The sequence below is a fragment of the Sphaerodactylus townsendi genome, linkage group LG09, assembly GCF_021028975.2.
Source record: "Sphaerodactylus townsendi isolate TG3544 linkage group LG09, MPM_Stown_v2.3, whole genome shotgun sequence".
NCBI classification, from domain to species: domain Eukaryota; kingdom Metazoa; phylum Chordata; class Lepidosauria; order Squamata; family Sphaerodactylidae; genus Sphaerodactylus; species Sphaerodactylus townsendi.
This window is the reverse complement of record NC_059433.1, coordinates 40014707-40039754: the sequence shown is the minus strand read 5'-3', so window position 1 is coordinate 40039754 and position 25048 is coordinate 40014707. Positions and strand designations below refer to the sequence as shown.

Here is a 25048-nt window from a genome sequence, read left to right as displayed (position 1 = left end):
AGCTGAGTAATTTGAAAAATGGTTTTTGAACACATCAAGGAACTGAAACTTTATTGAAACATAAGGCTTATAAGAAAGAAGGATTGCCAAAAATTGGATAAGAACAATATCACACACTACACAGGGTAAATCAGAGTTCACAAAGTTAGGTGCCACAAAGACAAAAGAAATGCAAATGGATGCACATTCAGTTGCTTAGTACTAAGTTCACAAATAACCATGGAAAAATACTGGTTAAAAAGTTGGCCAATAAGACAAGTCACCAATTAATTCTATGTATTTTTCAAAAAAGGTGAGAATTTGCAGTGGTACCTCAGGAAGCAATTGCTACAGGCTGCAAGCCTGTTACCACTGACAGGCACAGGGCAAAGGCCCTGTCCACAGAGCAAAAGCTCTGACCGGTTACAAAAATAACCATCCAAAAGCTTCTTCAGTGTTCAGAGATTTATTGTTTTCTTTCAATTCTGCGCAGAAGAGGGAACTCTCCTCTGTTAGCAACAGGGAGGAGGTTCAAAGGGCTGTTGCTTGCGTAACATAATTTATACCCTTACAAACATCCCTCCTTGTCTTCTGACCACTGGTTTGAGTCACATTTAATTTACAGACCTTGGCCATCTCATCCCACCTTTTACTACACACCTTGCCTCCATTCCCTATATTTCTAGTGAAACTGGTTAAAACACCTTGCGTAAAAGGTTCTCTGCACAACTACTGGTTTCTATTTTACTCCTTTATCTGTATTTCCAGGAGCTCTCTGCTAATTCTTTTATCTCCTTTGGTGGGGCCCTGTTTTCCTAAACTACCTGAAAAACTCAGTGTCAGGCTGCCCCATGAGTTTCATTTCTTCCAACGAAAGTAAGTTTTTTAAGTGCTTGGTGCCCCATGAATTACACTCATATAACTTGTATGATTAAATACAATGGCTTAAAACATCATAAACTATATGTCCATATCACCACTACTTGATCAGAGAATCTGCCTCTATCCCCTTACTGAGGGAATGAGGCCACAGAGAAAGCAATAAAAAAGGGAACATAACAGTTTCCTCACTTCTGCGACTGTGAAGGGATACTCAGTTCCATTTCCTTCTTCCTGCCCTTGCAACCATTTGTGAGAGTCATTATCTACTTTGTTTCAGGATGTATAGTAATGCAGGTTTCTTTCAAACATTTCTGTTAAAGATGCTGCATCCTATAGCATAGCATGGCAGTTTTTGCAAATGGCAGGCAACATAAACATTGATGCATTAATTTCCCAAGTGCGAGAAAGGTGGTAAAACCTGAGTGACAGAATATTGGCACAAAGTAAACTGGAAGAAACAAAGCTACAAAAAGTATTAATACCATGCATTAGAGCCAATTCAGCATCAATAAATGGGTGGTGAACTACAAGTCCATTCTGGTGATTAGGGTGTTGTTTCAGATATTTCTGGAGTGACTATATACCATACAACTCTACGAATTAAATCTGTTTCATGAGTTGCTACTTGTTTGTAATTATATTTTCTGACAGAAAGCAGTTTTTATCCCGAGAATCTGATTAACTGTTAGTTGTACCTTCTGTGAACTATCATGCAGTGAGAAGGCTGTCCTGTTTACTAGTTCAGGACCTGTTCCAAGTGAAAAACTTTCAAAAAACCAAATGTGTAGTTTATTCCTGCATTTTTATAATTGCATTAAATTAAAAGTATTTATTAACAAAACCTGACATTTTCTACTTGGGAGCTGTGGAAGTTAAAAGATATTTGGACACCAATTTAAACTTTTGCAGATCTTTACTACAGTTCACCAACATACATTGCACTCTGATAAAAATAAATATTTACAATATATTAATTACATTTTATACAAACATTCAGTGCCATGATCCTTTAGAACATCACACAGGAAATATGAAACATTATTGTACTGTATTATGGAATATTATTTTAAAATTGTACTTTTGTATAGGCACCAAAGCTTATGATTCTGAGCAGAATAAGAAATAAGTTCCACTTAAATAAGTGGCACTAGCTTTCAGGTAGATTATGTTCATGACCTTCCTTAAAGGATAAGAATCTACAATTAGTGCTATACACATCTCTGACCCCAAAAGTTCATTTGCATGAGCAGAGATTTCAGTATGAAAGTGTAAATGATTTCTTAGAGTACACAACGGTATTTGCAAGCGAACATGATCCAAACAGCACAAGCAGATTCAGGATATGCAAATACTCGGACACGGACCGCAAGCCGCACTTGGTCTCCTCTACAGCACACTATTTCTTCACAGAATGGAGACCTATTTGAAGACACAACCAACATTAGTAACCACAGACACTCGATTTTGGATAGAGCAGGGGTAGGGAACCTGAGGCTCGAGAGCCGCATGCGGCTCTTCTGCCCTTGCACTGCGGCTCCATGAGCCGAGCTGCCGGCCCCATCCTTGCCCGCCCTGCAGGCAGCAGGGGGGGGCGCACCAACTGCCCACGGTTGGCTGGGCCGCGCCGTGGGCTTCCCCTCTCACCTGCCCCGTTGGAGAGGGGTGGGCGCTTTCCCGGCGGCTGGCGAGGCCGAGCCACCGGCTTCATCCTTGCCCGCCCTGCAGGCAGTAGGGCGGGCACACCAATGGCCCGCGGCTGGCTGGGCCGCGCCGCAGGCTTCCCCTCTCGCCCGCCCCATTCGAGCGGGGCGGGCGCTTTCCCGGCGGCCAGCGAGGCCGAGCCACTGGCCCCATCCTTGCCCGCCCTGCAGGCAGCAGGGCGGACACATCCATGCGCTTCTCAGAATGAGCGGAGTAAAAGGTAAAAAAAAACCCAATATATATAGTGTTATCTTTATTTTAAATGTCAAAAATTATTTGCGGCTCCAAGTGTTTTCTTTTCCCATGGAAAACGGGTCCAAATGGCTCTTTGAGTGTTAAAGGTTCCCTACCCCTGGGATAGAGTATTACATGGGGAAAAAAAGGTGGACATACTTGTCACTCCAAAGATGGTTAAAGAATGAAATGGCTATTGCTACAGGAGTCTGACAAATGCTAATTAACAATTCCATCCATTCACCCATGCATATGAAGCCATGACCTACACATATTACTGCATAGACAATCTTCATAGATTCAGTCATCTCACTGCAACATTTTGTCATAAGAATTAAAAGTAGTCAAGATTACATAATGAAACTTAATTCTCCAATTAAACACACTTTCCCAAATTAAAATCAGAACAATTTAAAGTGTAGATCTCAGAGTTACCGAAGACAGGTGGCAAAGGCCCTCCTTGCATTTCTGTAAACAAAATGAATGGGAAATCCCTTGAATGTGTGACCATCAGGTACTGCCCTCCTGATGGCATCCTGAAACTCTTCATTTCCAGAAGAAACACCTGTGGTACGCTCAAGTTCATAGGCTGCCAAGGCTGGTGACAAGAGGTAAGATAGCTGATCATCCCAAACTGTTGCAAAACCAAGATCCTACAAGAGAATTCACCAGACTGTAATTAGGATCAATGCACGTATAATAATGTTCACATGTAATATTCTTGATAAAAATGATGGTAAGCATATTTTGCTACTTAAGAAGCAGGATGACCAATTTTTAAAATCCTGCTATATTTTAGTGTAGCCTTATAATTACTGCGGTACATACTGATTATTTTTGTCTTTAATCTCTGGCCTAGACTGATTGAAGATGGGGGACACTTTTTTTTTAACATTACAAATAGAGACAGAAAAAATGAAAGAATGGAAAATGAAGTGGAAAAAGTTTAGCATTATGTACTATCTTCATTTGTTTATTTCAACCAGGAGCAAACAACAAAGAAAGGATGAAAAAAGCAAACAAGGTTTTAACTTCTTCTCACTATTACCCCCTTCCTCCCCTCGGCAAATTGAGTTTCACCTAGGGAGTGGTTCTTTTTCATGTGGTAAGTGTGTTGTATTCCCTTGTGATTTTTTAAAAAATGCTTGAAACATTGATATATTTTTGTTTTGGCTTCATGGTACCCTCTCTAGGATGGCATATGCAAGAGGGACTGGATTCAAATGTGCATAATACTATATATTCCTTATTTGAGGTGCTGTCTAATGTGTTTTTAATGGGTTTTTAATGTTATACTTAAGTGAAGCCATCTCACTGTAACTTGTATTTATTTATTTGCTCCAACACTGGTTTGTTTTATTTATCTTGTTGTTCACCGCCCAGAGCCCTTTGGGGGAGAGGAGGTATATAAGAATGCTAGCTAGCTAGCTAGCTAGCTAGCTAGATAGATAGCTAGATAGCTAGATAGCTAGATAGATAGATAGATAGATAGATAGATAGATAGATAGATAGATAGATAGATAGATAGATAGATAGATAGATAGATAAAATCTATTGGGGTTTCTATGGAAGCATGGCAACCCGGTCTCCAGAACAAAACTGTACTAAAGATTAATCTCTTCCACCTGTTCTGTCCCTTTGAAGTGATAGAACCTCTGAAATCAAAGTAGAGAAGAAAGGGTAACATGCAATTTGAGGAAACAGTTGAAATATTAAAAAAGAAAATATGAATGGATCATGTTTGATAAGTTAGAGAAGGGAATAGAGCAATACAATCCCAAGGGAAAGATGTGGGTACAAAAACATGTAACTGCATCAGCATGATAACAGTGAACACTAACCACAAATTGTGGTCCATGATGCATAGTAATAAAGCCAGGGGTTCCCAGCCTTTTTGGGCCTGTGGGCACCTTTGGAATTCTGCCATGGGCGGCATTGCAAACCACAAAATGACAGGGTGAAGTTATACATAACTAATAGTAATTCTTCAACATTTCATCCAGAAGCTTGGTTTAACATCATGCTTTTAAAAATGAAAATATTGATTAAAAGTGTTTTCTTGCTTCTTTAACCTTCAGTCAAGCAGTGAAAATCCTTGTTTTGTGGTGGTAGCGGCTGCAGAAGCATTTTTTTTAATGCACAGCCAATCAGATCTCCAATGTCCAATCAGAAGCTTTGCTGAGCAAAAGCTACACCTGCCCCATCTACTTTCTAAAAACATTTGGTGGCCAACAGAAGTCTTGGTGGGCACCATGGCACTCATAGGTACCAAGCTGGAGACTCAGCTTCAGACAATGTATTGTCAAAGGCTTTCATGGGCAGAATCAACTGGGCATTGTGGGGTTTCCAGGCTGTGTGGCCAGGGCCTGGTAATTTTTGCTCCTAATGTTTTGCCTGCATCTATATCTTGTATGTTCAGAGGCATGTTCCAGTAAGATGTGGGGAGGAGCACATCTTACCCTGACTTGCTTCTGAAGATGTGGGTGAAATGCAAGGAGTAAAAACTACCAGACCACAGCCATACAGCCTGGAAACCCCATAACACCCAGTAAGCTTTGGACACTTTAAAATTGAATCCTACATCCCTGGAGTCTAGAGGGTGAACAAACTCCCTGCCTCATTTTTTTTCATGGAAGGAGATATTTACATGGTGCATGCAATTCCCATCAGCTCTAACACAAGCTTTTCCTTAGTGTTCCCTACTGGCTGCAGAAAAGCAGGTCTTTCCATAGCTGTTACCATTGGACTGAGTCAGCTCCAAAAGGGACGCCCAAGATTGTTTCCTAATTAAACATAATGACCTTCCGGAGTCCAACCACTCCGAGCCCAACATTGGTTGGGAATGGGCAGGATACATATTTATTAGATAAATAATTCATTTATCATTCTGTTCAGACAACATTTATAAATTATTTCCCTACTCAGTTGTTCCATAATAGATCACAAAGAAATGCACTTAATTATGGCATCATAGCATTTCTTTGGGAGTCAAAAGAGTAATATAAATGAGATGAAGCACTTATCAAGAGAAATGGACAGCACAGCATGTTTTTAAAGATATTTTCTGGTATTCATTTTCTCATGCCTAAAAATTATTAGTCTGAACACATCTTGCCATTTCCAGTTACTAAACTGTTTTCTAATTTGCGACCCTTGGGGAGAGTGCAGTAATATTCATTAATAAAAACAATTGCAATTCAAGCAGGACAAAATTTTCTCAGAGGTTTTAGTGCACTGTGGGAAAAGACAGCCTTTACATTGTGATTCTGACCATGTCTTTTGAACTCAGCCTTGTGGCTGCTTTAAATAGCTTACAGAGTGCTTTGAATTCATATCTATTAGCTAAAGCTATATTCAAGAGCAGGCCATCCTCTATAGCACACGTCTGTAACAGAACTGATGTCCAGTGTTCACACTCGTTTTTATCTAAACAACAGAGGAACATGGCAATCAAATGGATGTTCTTAAAAAGAGGAAAAGATATCTCAATTGAATATAATTCAGTAAACCTTCTCTAGAGTTGCTTGATTGCTATAAGTAGTACAAGGATTTCAGTGAATGTTATTTCAGGTATTTTGTTTATTATATAATCTTAAATAAGTTAAATAAAGTAAAAATGAACAAATCAACAATAGTTACAGCTCCCTGTGTGATTCATGTGCTTAGAAAACAAAGGAATGAACTACATGTCACAATGTTCACATACATAGCAAAAGTAACATCAATATTTATCAGTTCAGACTATCCAGAGAATCAACTCTGATTGTGCTCGGACACTAGTCCAGTTAAGAATTTTTAAAGTGGTAACTTTACCAACAACAAAACCAGCATGCTCAGCTAGGTCATTCTGTTTGACTCTCATTATATACTAAGGCTAAATGGTTCTGCTTCCTCTTCTCATTATACATTCTTATATCTAAGAAAATATGAATGGTTTTGAAAGATACTCTGACATTGGCATATTGAAAAAAGGACACCTCAATATTGTAAGGGGAATTTTAAAATTCAGGCTAAAATATAATAAAATATTAACTAAAATTACAACAAATATTTGCAATTTGTGTTTATGGTTATATTTTATGCTTGTACCTCAAGAATTTTAAATGGAGAATGAAGTATACATATGGGCTGTATAAATGAAGGGATATAAAGGGCTAAGTTGGAAACCAGTTGCCTGAAGAGAGATCAAGTTGGTTCACTTTGCACTTCAATGAATGTGGATGATGGCCCTGCACTTCCTTTAAGAAGGTCAGGCAATGTACACATCCATTTTTTATATCTCATATCTATATACTTAATTCCCGCAAATGCCCCCAAAATGCAAAAACTTAAACCTGCAGACAGGGGGCGCATATATGCTAAACAGATGTTTCTTCAAACTTGGGTGCTAAAAATCTGAAAACTGAATAAAATAAAAATGTAACAGGAGTTTTAAATCCTGCCCCCCTCAAATAAAAAGAGCACTTAGTTCAGGCTGCCAGAAGCAGCATAGCCAGGGGAGCTGCACTGGACCAAGTGGCGGCTTTGGCAGCTCCTGGTGGGGGCCTCAGCGTGCTTGCCCGGACTGCTCTGGGCAAGCTGCTGACAGCAGGGCTTTGTGCATGTGTGGGGAGCTTGCAGAGAAAGGGGATGGGGTGAGGGGAGAAAGTGAGCGGGGAGGGACAACAAAATGGGATGGCTGCTTCTGCAAGCTTTTGCAGCCAGGCTGGAAGGTGAGCAAGTGGGGGGAAAGGAGAGCAGATGGGATACCCCTCTCAAGTCCCCACTTGTAATAGCTGAAGCCAAAGACTGATGACAACCTTGAATAGCAAAGGAACAAGGATCCTCACCAAATACTGAGAGTATGTGTCTCCTGAAGAGGCTGATAGCAATTTGCACCTGAAGAATGAAACGTACCTTCCTGTGTTCTGCCACCAATAATCTGAGCTGTAATTCCAGTTCATTGCTTGTTGTTGCAGGATCTATTGCAGAAGCACATAGTGGAGGAAAAGGTGGAAGAGCAGTTGTGGCACCTGGAGAACAGACAGATTTGATTGCTTCTCCACTCATTGGTTTCCATTTGGATTCATCATGCAGGTCAAAGAAACAGACTTCTACTGCCTCTGATGGCTGACAGTTGGCAAAAAACTTCTGATGATTGAAGACACATCCTACTGTTCGATAAGGATACAGAGGCTTGGGCTGCTCAACAGCCGGAGGGTCATCAGGCTTAATGGGAATGTGGATGTATCTGCAGGTTAATAGATATGGTACTATTAGTACTTAACATTTCAATTTAACATAAGACTCCATCCCTCTGCAAAGATCTTGTTACATATTTTCATTCGACAAAGATACTGGTCTGGTACACATGCAATGCTGATGACTATTTAATCACGATCAGTTGGGAGTTGGACACAATAACACACCTGGAGCACCCTCTTCTCAGCAGTTTGACACCTCACCAGTTGAAAGTTAACTGAACACAGCTGACAGCATAATTTGAATGCATATTTCCTATGGCTTCATGTACTAGCACTGCAGGGCACAGGTTATACACGTTGCCTTCTCTCAGCCCACCTACATTTATGCAATGTGTATTATTTTAACAAAAGGAACTTAGCAAAACACCTGCTATAAAAGTACCTAATAAAATGTCTTCAGTGAACCACACCATCCAGATTGTGAATTTATGTTCAAATTCTATTTACTTACCTATGTCCTGTTAAACTCTCCCAGAATGTGACTGTTCCATCAATCCCACAAGTCATAACCCATGTGTGAGAAACTCCTTTAGCCTTGGTTCCTACACACACATAAGCTTCTAGTCCAAATCCCAGTAGAAGACTGCAAAGAAGGTTAGCATGATCTTCACAGTCACCCTAATGAGGGGATATAGTAAAGTTATAATATGAGCTAATATAGTCAAAGAGAGAAATCTTCCATGGATATGTTAACAGCCATCCCAGATTTACATACTGAAAGAACAAAGCTGTATACTTGGATAATTTGTTTTAAATTCTTGTTACTTTGGTAACATTTACATTCATTTAATTGCTAGGCAATGTAACTTTCGAAATAAGTCATTTAACAATCCTGGAGGTTAACACTGCAATCATGAATAAAATTACTCCAGTCTAAAAATCCATAGATTTCAGTGGTCTTGCATTAGAGTAACTATGCTTAGGATCCTTTTCCTTAATTTACCTAGAACCAAGTATTTCAAACCATTACACAAAAGCCTTTGCACTGGAACATATTATAGCTCTTATCTCACATTACCACAGAAAAAATAGGTTCAATTCTACTCAAGCAAGATTTTGGAATAGAAAATTTGCATTTTGAGTTTTAACTATATTATACAAAGAACTCTAAATTGGTGAACACACACTATCAACAGCATACTCCAGTGTTTTTGATGGCACAACACACATTAAAAATACATAAATGAAGCTTTCTGTGAAGCTCATGGAGCCCGGGATACAGAACTGCCTTTTCCCTTATTGCCTAGCTTGTAAGACTATCAAGCAGTTGATTATGAAAATTAATATTAATAGTAATGTAGTGATTTGTGTGTGTGTGAGATATTTTAAACTGAGAGCTGAGTTGGACAGCGAAAGGGGGTGAGAGGGGGATGAGAGAGCAATATGATTAGTTGATTCTTGTATGCGCCTGAGTGAAGTGATCTGCTAGACTGGCAGAGTATGACAGGATTTCAGGGTAAAGAGACTGAGAGAGTCAAAACTTTAGTCAGAGAGTAAAAGCTCTGTGTGAGCAAGTCAAAGTGTGCCCAAGTTCTGTGTGAGCAAGGCAGTGTGTGTTAGGGCTCCTGAGTGAAAAGACCCAGTGTGCCAAAGCTCTGTGTGGGCAACAATCAGAATGTGTTAGAGCTTCTGTGTGAGAAGTCATAGCTCTGTGAGAAATTAGACAGCTGTAAATAAAATCTTACTTTCTTTGACGAAACACTGGAATCCCACCCTACTGTCAGGCTGTGCCATCCTTGGCCTGGCAGCGTGCACGTCTCAGCCCAGCTGCAGCTGGGCTTGCTATCTCCTTGCCCCAAGGCCACGGGATTTCTGTCTTTGGTTTCGCATGTAACAAGTTCAATAGAGCTTGCCGAGTACTTCTAATCTTTTTTTTCACAGGGAGTAACTCATCTTTCTCAAAACAATGTAACTGTATGACTGTCCTTTCTCATGCTGATATTGGGGGAATACAAAGGTGGGGGTTTTATGGGTTGAACCAAACTGTAACCCTAAGGTATATACTGGGCCCAGGGAGCTTGGATCTCAGATTCAGCTACCTGGCTGTTGGGGTTTGACACTTCTAATAAAGCTCTTGGACCCTTCTCGAGACTTATTATTGACTGGAGTACCAGACCCTTACACCTATTTTCCTTAGGACCACATAGGTGATCCACTTTGCCTTATAAGCTTGTACACTCTACCATACAAAAGGAGATAAAGGGGTTTTTTGGGGGGGATTTACATTCCTAGTAGCAGCTACCATATGGGGAATAATAAGGGGAACAAACATTAATTGGCACTTATATATTTATTTATAGAGGGGAAAAATGGTGGCGGCAGGTGGAAGGGTCACTGCAACTACCATCTGCCAGGTCAGGAACACTTGCTCTGCTCTCCATATGGGAATTCACCACTCTTTACAATCTTGAAACACTTGTTTAACATTACAGTTCCAAAATACAGGTGAGCAGATATTCTCACAAGATTAAATACTCTACAGTTCACCACCTCTGAAGGCTGAATTTTAGGTAAATTGTTGTCAGACAGATAGTGTGGCTGTGGTTTAGGGATTACAGAAACTTTGAAACTATCTACTTGAATGACCGTGATATGAAGAGGCTAGAGAGAAATGGATTAAACAACTGATGTGGCAGCAAAATGAGCTTCCCCTAGATATTTTAGTTACTAATTTTAAATATCCTTTTGTTAGCTAAAGTCCTTATTCCAGCCATGAGAGTTTGGGCAGCCTGTGAGGAGATATCTTCTTTAATATTATTATTTACAAAATTATGAGATTTTAAACTATGATATTCCTTGTAACAATATACCTTATTTCTACACAGAAAAGTCAGAAGACTACACCACTGTTCTTGTTTACCACCTCCTCCGCCAATGACAGGGGCTTTTTCATACCCAAGTGCACTAACAAATCTTGCAGCTTGTCTGGGTGTGTCTAAGAGTCGACCTGCTCGAAGGGGTCGGACATATGAACATACTGGTCTGTTTACTCCATTTTCATCCTGAAAATTAAATATATACAAATATGCAATTCAGTGACTTTAACTAGAAGTCAAAGACTTAACTAGGAGTCAAAGACTTTCATAAAAATACCTGCCTCCTACCATCTCTCACTGATTGCCAGGCTGTGCCTACTGTGCCTGATTGCCAGGCTGTGGCCTGGGCTGAAAGGGCCATGAAGATAATCACGAAGGGCAGCAGGACTGATGAGGCCGGGAAAAAGGGAGAAAAGTGAAGCAGGAGCACACAGCTCAGTACAGGTAGCAAAATTCTCCCTCACCTCAGTTTTTACAATTGGATCCAAAAAGGACCAGGATGAGGAAAAATCAATAATTTAAAAAACCCAGAAATTTAAAAATTTAAATCAGGGTTTTAAAAATATAAATCATCCTTTAAAAAAATATGCTTGAGGGGAAACAATCTACCTAAAGATTGTTTTCTATTTACAATATATTATAGTCCACCAGTTAATCATGAAATAAATAATAATTTTAATTATGTAGCATGAGGCCATATAACCATGCAATGTTTAATTTTTTTGGTAAATTAATTCCATTAATCCTTTTACAATGTCATGATCTTCCAGAGATTTCTCTAAAATTATTTTGGCCATTTTTTTCTATCACAGATGCTGGGTTTTGAAGTGCTCAGAAACATGAATTTGTGTCTGCAGAGATAACATGCATCTTTTCCACACCAAAAATGTTATAAAATAAACATACAGGGTTGAGAAAAAGACCTTAATCCCATTGTTCCTTTGAAAATCTATGCATACAGAATTAACCCCTTAACGCTTAAGTGCTAAACTGCAAGATGGTCAATGAATAGAAGATTCTTTGGAATGGAATAGATCTGCCCAAGGAGCTAAGTGTGAGAAGGAATGCAAAGAAATGCAAGACCTGGTGGCCTGAATAAGACTGGAAATAGATAATTCTGTTCTAAAAATGAAACCTTCATCTGGTTATAAACACTAAGATTATACCAGCAAGAGTGAGTCTTTATGTAGAAAACCATGATTTAAATCTAGTCTTAGTGACTAGTGATTTAAATCATGATTTATATCAAGTCTACCCTACAAAGGACTAAGAAAATTACAAGCCAGCTAGCATACCACCTATTCCAAGTAAATTAGTAGGAACTGTCATTAAAAATAGCAATATTAAGTACATAGAGAAACAAAACCTACTTGGAGAAAATTAGGAAGTGGCTTCTGCAAAGTAAAGTCTGGTCTCACTGTCCTTTTGGTATTCTCAGGGAAGGTTAACAACCATGTGGATAAAGGTGATCTGGTAGACCTAACTGAATATATGTTGATGAGATCTGAACTAAGACCAAGACTGAAAGAGATCTTGTGGCTGGGGTGGATAGCTTGTTGAAATGTCAACTTATTGTGCAGCAACGATAGAAAAGAATGGCCCTGAGAAGAAAACAGTGAATATTGTAATGCCCTGGTATAGGGTTATGGTGTAGCCTGATTTGAGACACTGTGTACTGTTGCAATTGCTGTATCTAAAAAGGTCATTTCAGATCTGGAAAAAATACAGAAGAAGGCTATCAAGATTGGCAAGAGGTTGGAGCACCTTACTCAGGGGCGTACCTAGGCAAACTGGAGCCCTGGGCAAAACCTGAGTTTGATTCCCCCCCCCCCCCCCACGGGCGGCCAACCTCTCCCACGGTAACCAAACAATGATTTTTTTCCACCAGGTTGTTTCAAAGTCACAATCACATTATAGAACATGCCCCAACTCACAAATCTGAACACAGCAGAAATATTTTTTGAAAACATTTTCAAAATGCTTTCGAAATGTTTTATTACTGCTATGAAAACATTTTATGGTGTTGTATCCAATCCCCCCAATTGGGGAAAACAGCATCACTTTCAATGTTATTTAAACTGGGGACCCCAGATTCTCCCTTTAAGGTGGATTTAAAAGGAGAATCTGGGCTCCCTAGTTTAAACAAGTGATGCTGGAATCCACCCCCAAACAGCATTATTTTCAATGGTCTTTTGGGGGTGGATTCTCCCCCACCCTGAAACAGCATCACTTTCAATGTTTAAACCGGGGACCTCAGATTTTCCCTTTAAATCTATGCTGAAGGGGATGGATTTAATAATAATAATAACCTTTATTAGGCATTGAGAGAATAAAAGAAAGAAAGAAAACAAGCATTGGCAGGAAGGGGGTGAATTTAAAAGGAGAATCTGGGGAAATTTAGGGGGTGCCTGCTGTCAGGGGTGCAATTATTAAGATAGCAGAACCAAAATTTCAGAGTATCTTGGTGAGACCCTACTGATGATACCACCCAGGTTTGGTGAAGTTTGGTTCAGGGGGTCCAATGTTATGGACCCTCATCTCCTATTAGCTCCCATTGGAAACAATGGAGGATGGGGGCACTCCCTTTGGGAGTCCATAACTTTGGACTCCCTGAACCAAACCTCACCAAACCTAGGTGATATCATCAGGAGAGTCTTCTGAAGAATCCCTGAAATTTTGGTGCTACTAGCCTAAAAACTGCACCCCCTGCAGTCCAGAAATGGAAAAAACACTGAAAATACAAAAAATCCCACAAACGAACCTATGCCCCCCCCCACAAGGGTGCGCCCAGGGCAACTGCCCACTTTGCCCAATGGGAGGAACACCTCTGACCTTACTTATAAGGAAAGTCTGAGATTTTTCAGCTTAGAAAAAAAGATGAGGGGGATGAAATAGAAATTTATACAATTATGCAGAGGGGAGAAAGGAGATTAAGGAGAGAACTACTGGATCAGACTAGTGGTCCATCGAGTTCAGCATCCTATTTTTCACAATGGCCGACTAGTTGCCTTCCAGGGCCAACAAATACCTTCAAATCCATTGCCTTCCCCTGATGCTATCTTTAGCATTGATGTTCAGAAGTTTCCTGCTACTATGTATGTCGATTCCCCTTTCTCACCATGAACAGCAGCCATTGATGGACCCCTCTTCTACGTACCTGTTTAACCTTCTCATAAAATCATCTATGCTTGTAGTCATCACTACGTTTACTGCTAGTAAATTCCATAATTTCACTACTCATTGAGTCAAGAAGTATTTGCTTTTGTCATAACCGTATTGCCTATATGGGGAAAGCTCTATCTCCTTTCTCCCTGGATCTGTGAACATCTAAAAAAATACACTGGTAGCTAAGTCTACAGGCCTTCAGCTTTTGGTCAACATACTATATTTTTATAAGAATTTGAAAAAATGTTAAAATTAACAAACCTGTGCAAAAATTTTCACCAGTCTTGTGTTGTGAGAAGGCCTAATCTGCAGGTATTCTCTCCACCACTGCTTAGCATACACAAGAAACAAACGCTCTTTTTCTGCTGTTTTCTGCCGTTCTAAAGCAAACTGCAATTAAAAAGAACACACACTGTGCTTTATTATGCCAAGTTTTTGCTTGATTCTTTGCTAGGGTTAAATTAAAAAATGCCCTTGCCACCCCCATACCACAGCTAAACATAAGATTTTCCTCTCAGTGATAAAGCATAGCATATTTGAAGATCAGGCATTTTTTCCCAGCATTTTTCAGGTTGCTTCAGCCCACCAGCTTTTTAAAAAAACCCAAACAAACCTCTCACCCCTTCCTCACTTGCCTGCTGCCTGTATACTGAATGCTGCCAGGGTGAGTCCAGTGTTCAACATGCTTTGGTCAGGTCCAGTTTTTAAATGTGTGCCTTGCCCCCAAACTTGGGTTCACCATTCAGCATTAAATTGCAAGCTTGACCTAGCTGGGTCCAGGTTTATACTGCTGGCTCCTCCCTGAAGCCCCACCTGACTGGAGGTGAAGCTTCAGGGATGGAATCAACAGTATAAAGCTTGACCCAGCCAAGGTGAGCTTGTAGGTTGACACTGGGGTTGGCCTGGCTGGGTGTAGTTTAAAGGTAGACTGGCCCAAAGTGAGTCCAGCATTGAACAGTGAACCTCGCCCTAAATTCCATGGGGATTTGGGGGTGGGGTGAGCCCCATTGAACCCTGAGCTCAGTCAGGTTTCATTCAACTGTAGGTAACATCCCAAACTCCATTGGCTTTATCAGCCTTGCACTCTGGCATTCCGAGTCATCAGACTTATCAGCAGGTGAGCCCTTCACTGCCTGATTGTCAGGTTGGCTAGAGCAGCTGTCCAGGGACCTGTTCCTCAGGGAGCCACTGCAGAGAAGCAAAAGAGCTGCTTGTGGTTCCAGAGCTTCAGGTCACCAACCTCAGACCTAGGGGAAAGATGACAGAAACTGGGGAGTCTCCAGTTTGGGAAGACTCATTGCAAAAGGAGAATGTGGCAAACTCTCAGGGAGTATTGAAGGCAGCAAGCTGGAACTTGAAATTTTTAGTAGGAAGTAAAGGAAGATGATGTAAGGTAGGGTTAGGGTTAGCAAGGGAACTGCTATGGGTGGAGCTACGGGGCCCTGTGCATTACTTAAAAGTGTCATGTGCTATGGCTCCCTGAAAACAACCATGAGGCAGATCTTGAGATGAAGAGGGAAATAGGTAAAGTAAAACTTGTACAACTGGATAATTTCAATTACTCTCCTACTGACTGGGCAAATGTGTGCTCAAGTCACAGCATAGTTATCATAAATGACTGTGCATTGACGTATCTGCTCATGGAGCTCACCAGAGGTACAGCAACTCTGGTCTTAGCTTTGAGCTTTGCTTGAGACTCGGTGCAAGATGTACATGTAGTTGCACTGTGTGGGAACAGTGATCACAGTGCTACTGGTATTAACTTTGGTTTTTATGTCAATGGAAAGTTGCCTCCAGAGTCATATATGGCTTGTAAAGAACTTCAGGGGAGACCCAGCTTTGAACCTCAACTCTGCAGTAAGAAGCTTGTGGGGTGACCTTGGGCTGGTCACACACACAAAGCCTGGTCACCCACTGTAAGAACTCATAGGTTCTTGTGAAAATAAAATGGAAATGAAGGAGAGGAGGATAATAATAACGTAAGCCACCATGCATCCCCACTGGGGAGAAATATGGGATATAAATCAAGTGAAGAAATTTACAAAAATGAGACTTGACAGAAGGAAGTTAAAATGAGAATTGAGAGTCAAATTCCTCCAGGGTACCTGGAAACGACTTAGAAATGCACTAGCTGAAGCCCAGATAGAACACATACCACAAGTAAGAAAAGATACCACCATGTCGAAAAGGATAACTTCATGGTTAACAACCCAAATCAAGGAAGCCTTCTGCTACATGAGAAAATTGGTTGAATCCAATTATTCTTTTTTGTTAAGGCAGGGGTCTGCAACGTGCGGCTCTCCAGATGTTCGTGGACTACAATTCCCATCAGCTGATGGGATTTGTAGTCCACGAACATCTGGAGAGCCGCACGTTGCAGACCCCTGTGTTAAGGAAACAAGGTAACACATGCTCCATTGAAGAAGGCTCCTCAGCTTAGCTGAAAGGAATCATCGGATCCAACCTGATGTGATTTGTTATCTGAATACTCTCTGTACAACTGGAGAGCTGGAGGGGACGGGAAGGTCATTCAGTAAAACAGTGTCCCAGTGCAGGTTCCTTTATATGTTAGGCTCTAATGTGACCATATACAGACCACAGTGTACTACAAGGAGATTGGAACCAACTTCAATAAACCTATAAAAAGGGGTACCTGGTGATCCAAGTGACAGAAAAATACAAAGTTATTGGGATCATTATAAAAAAGGAACATGCCCAACGGTACCAAGAACCGTTGCCTCTTAATGGTGTATGTTTGGGGGGTGGGGGGAGAAGGGCATACCAAAAGGGCCAGTGGTGGGATTCAGCAGGTTCGCACCACTTCGGCAGAACTGGTTGTTAAAATGGTGCTTGTAAACAATCAGTTGTTAAATTATTTGAATTCACATCACTAGAACCGGTTGTTAAATTATTTGAATCCCACCACTGAAAAGGGCACTATAATAGACAGCTTGTTAATGATTGCAAATTGCTCCAAAGGGAAATGCAACAGCTTCACATGGCAGCCAACACAACCCTTGGATACATACAGAAAAAAAGACAAATAGCACCCTCTAGTGCTAGTCTCAGCTGCTGGATCAACAAATACAAGTAGCAGGGCAATACAAAACATTAGTGTTCTATAAAGCGACACCTCTTATGCCAGATATATCACTCTCGAATGATGCATATTACATAGGGGTGTTATTCTTAAGTAAGTCACATTGATCAGAGTATAAAGAGACAACACAGAGAAGAGAGAGCTAGATTCCCAGGGAGACAACAGAGTTCATGAAGTGGGCATACTTTTTTGCAGGGGAAAAGGTAAGGATATTATAACATTACTAATACATAATAGAAAAAAACTTCCATAAAAGTCCCAATGGCATCTCAGCAGCAAAAGAATAAAAGAAAAATCCATTTAAAAATGCATACAAATTTCTGTTAGTTCTCCAAATCAAATACACCATGTACAGTAATATATTTACTTACACTGTTTTTCTTGTGATTTTTTAAACAATCAGAAAAAAGTTTCACTAGAACATTCAGAATAGATTACAGCACACAAATTCCAAGTTACCTCCCAATTTGGAATACTGATCGGTATTGCATTAACATTAACGTTAGCTAAATTTAGACTTACTTGAGTATTAACTATTTCCTGAGAAAGAGTCTTATTTAGCTTCGGGTACATTTCAAGTTTGATGTCAAGTACTCCAACAGAAACCTTTGATTCTGTACCTTTGGATCAAAATATATGGCTTGATGAGAAAACAAATATTTTAATAGATTAGACAGCACATACAAGTGGATATTTGTGTGTGTGTTTCTTTTATATATAATGAGGTTTTAGAGATCTATGCCTTTCTAGGTGTTTTTTTTTGCAGACTTTGAGCCAAGAAAAATAAATCCTCCCTCCCACACAATTTATACTACAAAATTTAAAATGCTAATAAAATGCAAGTGTAAAATTCATTTGTTATTTATGTTGTAATTGCTATCATCATCTAATTTTGGTGACTCAGCAAAAAAAGTTCATGTAAATGTATAAGAGCCACTTTAAAGTTGAACCATGTTCCTCCAAAACAATTACTAAGTACAGCTGATAAATGAAAAATGACTTTTCATGCAGTTGATTTTGCTTATTGCAGACTAGAATCCTGATGACCAATAAATATTCTGCAAGCTTGGAAGACTACCCATTGTTGCTGAATTGATGCTAAGGAAACCTACATGAACTACAGCAGCAAGAGCATGCTGGCACTTTAAGCTCACAACTGTGCTAATTCAAAACTGAAATTCTTTGTCAATGGTTCAAATACGTGATAACATTTGCAATGAAATTTCTTCAGTTCTGGATGGGAAGCATCAGCTTCTATAGACAATGCTTTCAGATGTTCTCAAACATTTAATGCCAGAAAAGGCTGCATCCTTCCATAGAGACAAGTGATCAATAGCCTTAGAGTAACACTTTTGATGATGGAAGGATTTTTATTTGTGACAGGTCAATTTGTATTTTGTGGTCAACTATCTACATGTTAATTTTTTAACAGAATACAGATCAAAAACCTCCCACCAACAGAACCATGTATGAAAAAGATTTTTCTACAAATGCAGAAAAACCCCTAAATTCGCAGAAAAATCTTGGAATTTTTTTTTCCATATCTACACATGACAATATTTTTTATCGTTACTGTGGTTCAACTTACCGACACCAAGAAGTTCAACAGCAATCGTTGTTACCCTGTTTTCTGCACTAAGGACAGACCGCCACTCCAAGAAATAGGATGCTACTAATGTGGTTTCACCAAATATATCTGTCCTGATCAAAACAATATGCACTGGATCACATATTGACAGCATAGTATTTGCATCCGCCATTTTACTTCCCTCACCTGTTGATGGTACATCAATACAAATTATCATCTGTATAAACTGGACCAAGAATAAACAGTTTTTCCAAGGTTACCATTAGATGGAAAGATGTTAGGTTGGATCTTATCTCCTGTATCAGGGGAAGATGAATTGTACCAGGAGAAAGTATATCTGTTAGTCTCCAGTGATGTGCTTGTAGGCACCATGGTATCTGTCAAAACATTTCCTGATGACCAACAAGTGCTTTTAGATCGTGAGTGGGGGCAGATGGGACATTTGCCAAGCAGAGCTTCTGATTGGTTGTACGTATTGTAAAGAATCATTGCCTTGGCAACATCTGCCAACACAGAACAAGAATTTTCATTGTGTGACTGAAGGTAAGATGTGTGCATGCCAAGGAAATATTTTATAATAATATTTTCATTTTTAAAGGCATCCTGTTAGTTTCTTCCTGAAATGTTAAAGATGTACTATCACAGTTATGCATACTCTCACTATGTGATATTTTTGTGGTCAGCTATGCCTCCTGTGACAGCCATTCTGTGGTTGCACCCACCACCTTGTGTCAGAATTACAAAGGTGCCCGCAAGCTAAAAAAAGGTTGGAGATCCCTTGATTGGTGGTCATGAATTCTTAAATGATGGTAAGAAGCCATAACCCACCATAAAGCATGCAGTTACTCATCAGAACAATATCTCTTGAATTGGTTTATTTACTTCTAGTCTACCCGTGTTTCTCCCTAATGGGAACCCGAAGTGGCTTATAAAAATAAGGAATGGCATGACTTACTATTTACAGTGCAAACCACTGCTTACATCTTAGCAGTTAAGGTGGAGAAAAATTAGGCTTTTATTGTGCCACTGTAAGCCCTCCACTGCATTTTCCAGATGTGAGGGCGATCTGGCTGTGACTCTATTGACCACCAGGATTAATTCAGCTGATCTGGCTGGCTAGGTGGGTTTCCCCTACATCCCTCACTGCTCCATGTGCATCCCTCCCAAAACAGCGTGCTCAGCAGAAGAGGATAACAATCCCAGATACTGCATTTTCCCAAGGAAAAGAACATGTTTAAAAGAAGGCTTACATTCATCATTCACTCATGTTGGACTATACCATTTCAGATTACAGGGGTAGCATGCATCATTTAAACTTCCAAATTGGACATTGTAGAGGGGAGAACACAGGCAACTTGAAGAAGTCATGCAAATACTCGCCCCTTTGTACCCAAAACCAAAGGATCAGGTTTGCAGACCATATGAGAGCAGGCAAAACTGGTGGATCCCTAAAAGTAGATCCTGCCACACTTTGATATCTCTCCAGGAAATTCTGCATGAGCTTACCATTAGACATCTGATCAACTATCACATATGGCAGGGCCACATTGGTGGCAGTCTCCAGCCTTTGTAACTTTCCCCTCCCCCAGCAAACATGATTATTTCTTTTAATCTTCTTTTAATCTTCAAAAAAGGAAATGAAAACTTAATAGACTTTCTTAATAGACTTTGGATTGAATTAGAGGTGATGTAATAGGGGTATTCTGTCAACATTTAATTTTGTGTTTCTGCTGACATTAGGAGGTTTTGTCTATTCTTTAATTCTACTTGCTTATTTTGATGGCTTACTTCAAAATTTATTTCACTGAATGCTGAGATCTAAACTTGGATTTTCTTATAAATGTTTGGCAAGGCTTCACTGAAAAGCAGGACATATTGTTATATATCATGAAACAAATGTTCTTACCTAGATTATCTTTGAAAACTTCAAGTAGAAAGCCATCACTGAAATCAGGTTCACAGGCACATGGGACAGGTTTAGAGCGGAAGCGTTGATTTCGAAAATGTAAGCAGAGAGTGAAAGTGGAACACATTTGACCAGGTAAAGGCTCTGGTTCCTGCAAATGTTCCAGAAAAGCTTTTCCACCCAAAACCTGAAGATAAAGATATCTTCGTGTTGGATCAATATTAGCTGTAAAGTGTAACAATAAATAAGAAAAAAATTACAAACAAATCACAACTAATGTAATTAAAAATCAGCAATTTCTGCTAAATACACCGAATTGGATACAGCAGAAGAGTTTAAGTTCCCTGCCTTGCCCTTCCTCAGGCAGCCTGCCATTTATCCTGAAACTCTTCTCTGAGGATCAGGAGAGCAAAATGTGCCACAGGCCTGGTTGCTATAGCAACAAGAGGAAATAAGGTAAAAGGGCCTTTGCTGCTTCTTCACTGACACAATCCATGAACTGAGAAGGAAGAGAGAGAGAAGCAGTTTTACCCTATTCCTCTTCTCCACCATGCAGCACCTCTCCTGTAACACATTTGGTTAACAAAGTTCTCTTGACCTTTGCATATGAGTTCTGGGACTAACACAGGCTGCCTGGGATGAAACGGTGGTAAAAGCCATACTGAGCCGACCATCACTTTCATCAACTCTTCTCTATGAACCTCTCTTTTTCAATCCCACTGGCGTCAATACTTAGAAAACTAACTGTACTAAGAATGTAGACCACATCTATATCAAAGGAAACATTAAAGGTGCTTTATAGTACTTGAATTTTAAATATCTTAACACTCCAAATCACTAAAACAAATGCTAAAGGTAACATATAAACACTTACTCTTTTTCAGCACAGGTGGCTGTCTATCAACAAAATGTGTAGAAGGTTTTGGAGTTGAAGTCACTTCTCTGTCATTCATATCCTAAGATTACAATATAAAATAATGTGGGACACCTTGAAGTGAAATACTTCACACATTTTTGGTAATCAGACAACACTTTCTTTTCTGTCAAACTATATCCTCAAGAGCTACCTTCCACAATTTAGGCCAAAAGTCACTAGATGGCTCTAAATATACTGTATGATGCTATATACAAAGCAGTACAAACACTCCTGCAGTTCAGAAGGACTTTAACAGTAAAATCCTAAAAATACCTTCCTGGGAGTAAACCTCACTGAATAGACTTTAGTAGAAATCTGAGTAGACTTGTGCAGGATTGCTTTCTAAGCACCCATTACCCTACAACTGTTTGATAACGAAAACATATTTGTTTCAGTAAGGAACTATAATTTTCACGTAAATCTGTATCTGCACAACTTCAAAATCTAGTAGAAGTAACTGTATCATATTTAGATAATGCCAAAAATATGATCATGTCAGAAAAGTTTCAGCATAACCCTACATAAACATTATTGTGGTCTTTGTTGATTAAAAATCAATTAAAGTAACTGCACAGAATCAAACAGCTTATTTTTTCCAGCACATACTTAGGCCGTTTCCGCACGGGCAGTCATATGACGCTGCCGCGAACGTGAAAAAAGAAGCGTCTGTTTAGAGCGTTCATACAAGCAGCGGCGGAGGTGCGCAGTCGCGCCGTCGCGAAAACGCTAAACCGGCGCGAAGACGGTGTATTCAGAAAACGCTTAAAACCACTCTTTTTCCCCATGTGACGCATCGACGCCGCATTCCCCGCGGCGAATAGAAGCTGTCGCTACAAATGGCGTTGGCCTGCATCGGCTTCTGCGGCGCGCAGGCTAAACGTCTGAGACGCGGCTCAAGAAGCGCTTCTGCGCGTAATCAAGCCACATTTCTGCGGGGCTGCGGACGCCCGCAGCTCCGCCTGTCTGTGTGAACGCTTTTTTTGGGATGCGTCGCAATTTGCGACATCATCGCGTCGCTGCTTTTGGCCGTGCGGAAACGGCCTTACAGTCATGAAATTGAGTTCTTTCACAACATCGTCAATTATTCCTCGCCGTATGAGAGTATTTCTTACCAAAATCCTGTTCTCAGCTGCTGATGCTGGAGTTTCAGTTCTTCCCGTACAGTTTCAGCAAAGATCTCCTCGATCCTCCCAGCCGTGGATATCCAATTCGCTAAACATTTCTGTTAACACATTAGGTGCATGTCCTGAAGGACATTTTGACACACAGAATACAGTCATCCGGTATTTTTCATTTACTTAGAAATAAGTCGCATTTTATTCAATCGTTCTTATAACTACATTCTAGATTGCAGCCTTAGCTAGGTGACATCAAAGGAAAAAACCCCTACATTTGAGAATTCCATAATATCTGCATGGATGATTTCTCAACCTCATACATTTAAAATGAAAACCATGATTCTATCAGTAATAATAACATATTCAAGTATAATAAATGGACCAGAAACACTAAACTCAGTTTCCATAATGTGTTTTCAGAAGTTTTTTTCCCCACAGGAAATACATTATTGTTTCCAGAAGCTAATATTGATCAGCCTCCCGCTCAACCACCCGCCTGAATCACTTCTTAGCTGTTCCTGCAATTTCCATTCTCTGTTAGCTACAAATATTTATGTTTCAGAACAGCTACATGGAACTTTTATATGCGCAATAAAATTAAATTTTGAAATAAAGTATTATTGTCCCCCATTCTTAACTACAAAACCAAGCTAATCTAAAAAATAAAAAACTTTCTAAAAAATAAAAACAAATCCACTCATTTCTACATTCAACCTTTAGTAACCTGTTGGCACTAAGTAAATTATTTTTTGTTTCATTTATATCCTGCCATTCTCTGCAGTGATGACATAAAGCAGCTTATACTGTTCTTCTTTCCTGCATTTTATCCTCACAGAGGTAAGTTAGACTACCAATGTCCCCAAAAGCTGTAATGATACCATGGGTATTCAAACCGGGGTCACTCAGATCCTAGTCTTAGACTTTAATTACTATACCTTTGGTGTCTGGGCATGGTCCAGGCCCATAAGGCTGGTGGTGCCATAGGGACTGCAGTGAGGTGCCTAATGTCTGGTGGCCTGCCCCCTTTGCATCTGAATTTTTGGCCCAGTGGTTAGTATGCTAGTCTTTGGTGTGGGGGCTGTGAATTTGATTCAGGATTTTGTTTTCTACTTCAGGGCAGAGCATGTGGAATGTTGAGCAGGGAGAAGGGGGGCACCCCATCTGCCAGATGGGCACCTTTTGCCTGTGGGTAATGCGTGGGAGACAACAATGCACAGACCACATGTCTCTATTGGATTTGCCCTGCTGCTAGATTTTCTCTTCTTATCCTCTGGAACCCCATGAAGGGGGAAAGTAGTGTTAAAGGGTGTTGGCCACATATATATGTGTGTGTGTGTGTGTGTAGCAAACAACGTGCATAACACAGACTTATCTTTGATTTCTTTGTGTGTGTGTGTGTGTGTGTAGCAAACAACGTGCATAACAGAGACTTATCTTAGATTTCTTTGTGCTGATGAATTAAAACAACACTGCTCCAGAGTACATCAGGATACAAAAAGTTGCACATATGACATTTATAACATTTCTTTCAATAAGATAAAATAGCTATCTAAATATGATTGACTCCAAATATCTGCTTACTGTAAGCTTAATCGTTTTATTATATGAAATAATTGATGAAATGCAAAGCAGACAAGAACTTGTTCAGGGCATTTTGCCAATGCTATAGTCATATTTTGGAGGAAATGTACCCAGAACTACAAACACAGGGCTTTAAAACCTACACCAGGACCTAAGGTTGCGATCCTGACAGCAATCAAATTGCAGTCTACATGTTACACACACCAAAACAGTGAGCCAGAAGTAGCAAATGAGCTTTCTCTGCAATTAAAACGACTAAAAGAGAACACTACAACAGCTTTTAACTGCAACACCAATAACTGCAGAATGTCTGCTTAGTTAACTCATTTCATGGATGACCTCGAGAGCCAGCAACCGTTCCCCATACGCAGCTCAGCATCCTCTCCCCGAGTAACGGTTATGTTAACGTTTAAGCACCATATATATCGTTTTCCACTCAAAGAGCCAACTTTGGCCAATATATACTGCTATAATTTAATTATGCTGGGCTCGATTTGGGGGCGGGCAAAGAGGCTCCTTCCCAGCAGTGCTTCATCCTCACCTTGGTCAGCTGCTGATGAATGATCTGCTTCAGTTCGGAGGCTTTCTCTGGAGGCAAAGACATGGCGAGGGAAGCGGGGCTCCAGCGCCAGGTACCCTCCCCGCAAAGAGCAGATTTAATATAAGGAAGCCGATATTGATCAGCCTCCCGCTCAGGCACCCGCCTGAATCTCTTCTTAGCTGTTCCTGACCTCCTATTGGCTCAGTCTCCAACCAACCAGCAGCTCACCCAGAGCAGGGCAGTAGGCGCCCTGCCCAACCGCCTGTCCAGTTGGATTA

General features: G+C 40.2%; 1 protein-coding gene across 1 annotated transcript; it reads right to left on the bottom strand.

The window, feature by feature from the left end:
• Positions 1 to 1755: 1755 nt before the first annotated feature.
• Positions 1756 to 25018, bottom strand: CEP76 (centrosomal protein 76). Its single transcript, XM_048507771.1, is given in 13 exon segments — positions 1756 to 2280; positions 3232 to 3449; positions 7693 to 8026; positions 8491 to 8657; positions 10850 to 11041; positions 14282 to 14410; positions 17643 to 17740; positions 18709 to 18894; positions 20615 to 20839; positions 21489 to 21570; positions 22577 to 22647; positions 22650 to 22752; positions 24771 to 25018. Coding segments are annotated over 13 exon segments (2007 nt in total). The 5' UTR covers positions 24834 to 25018; the 3' UTR covers positions 1756 to 2141.
• Positions 25019 to 25048: the final 30 nt, after the last annotated feature.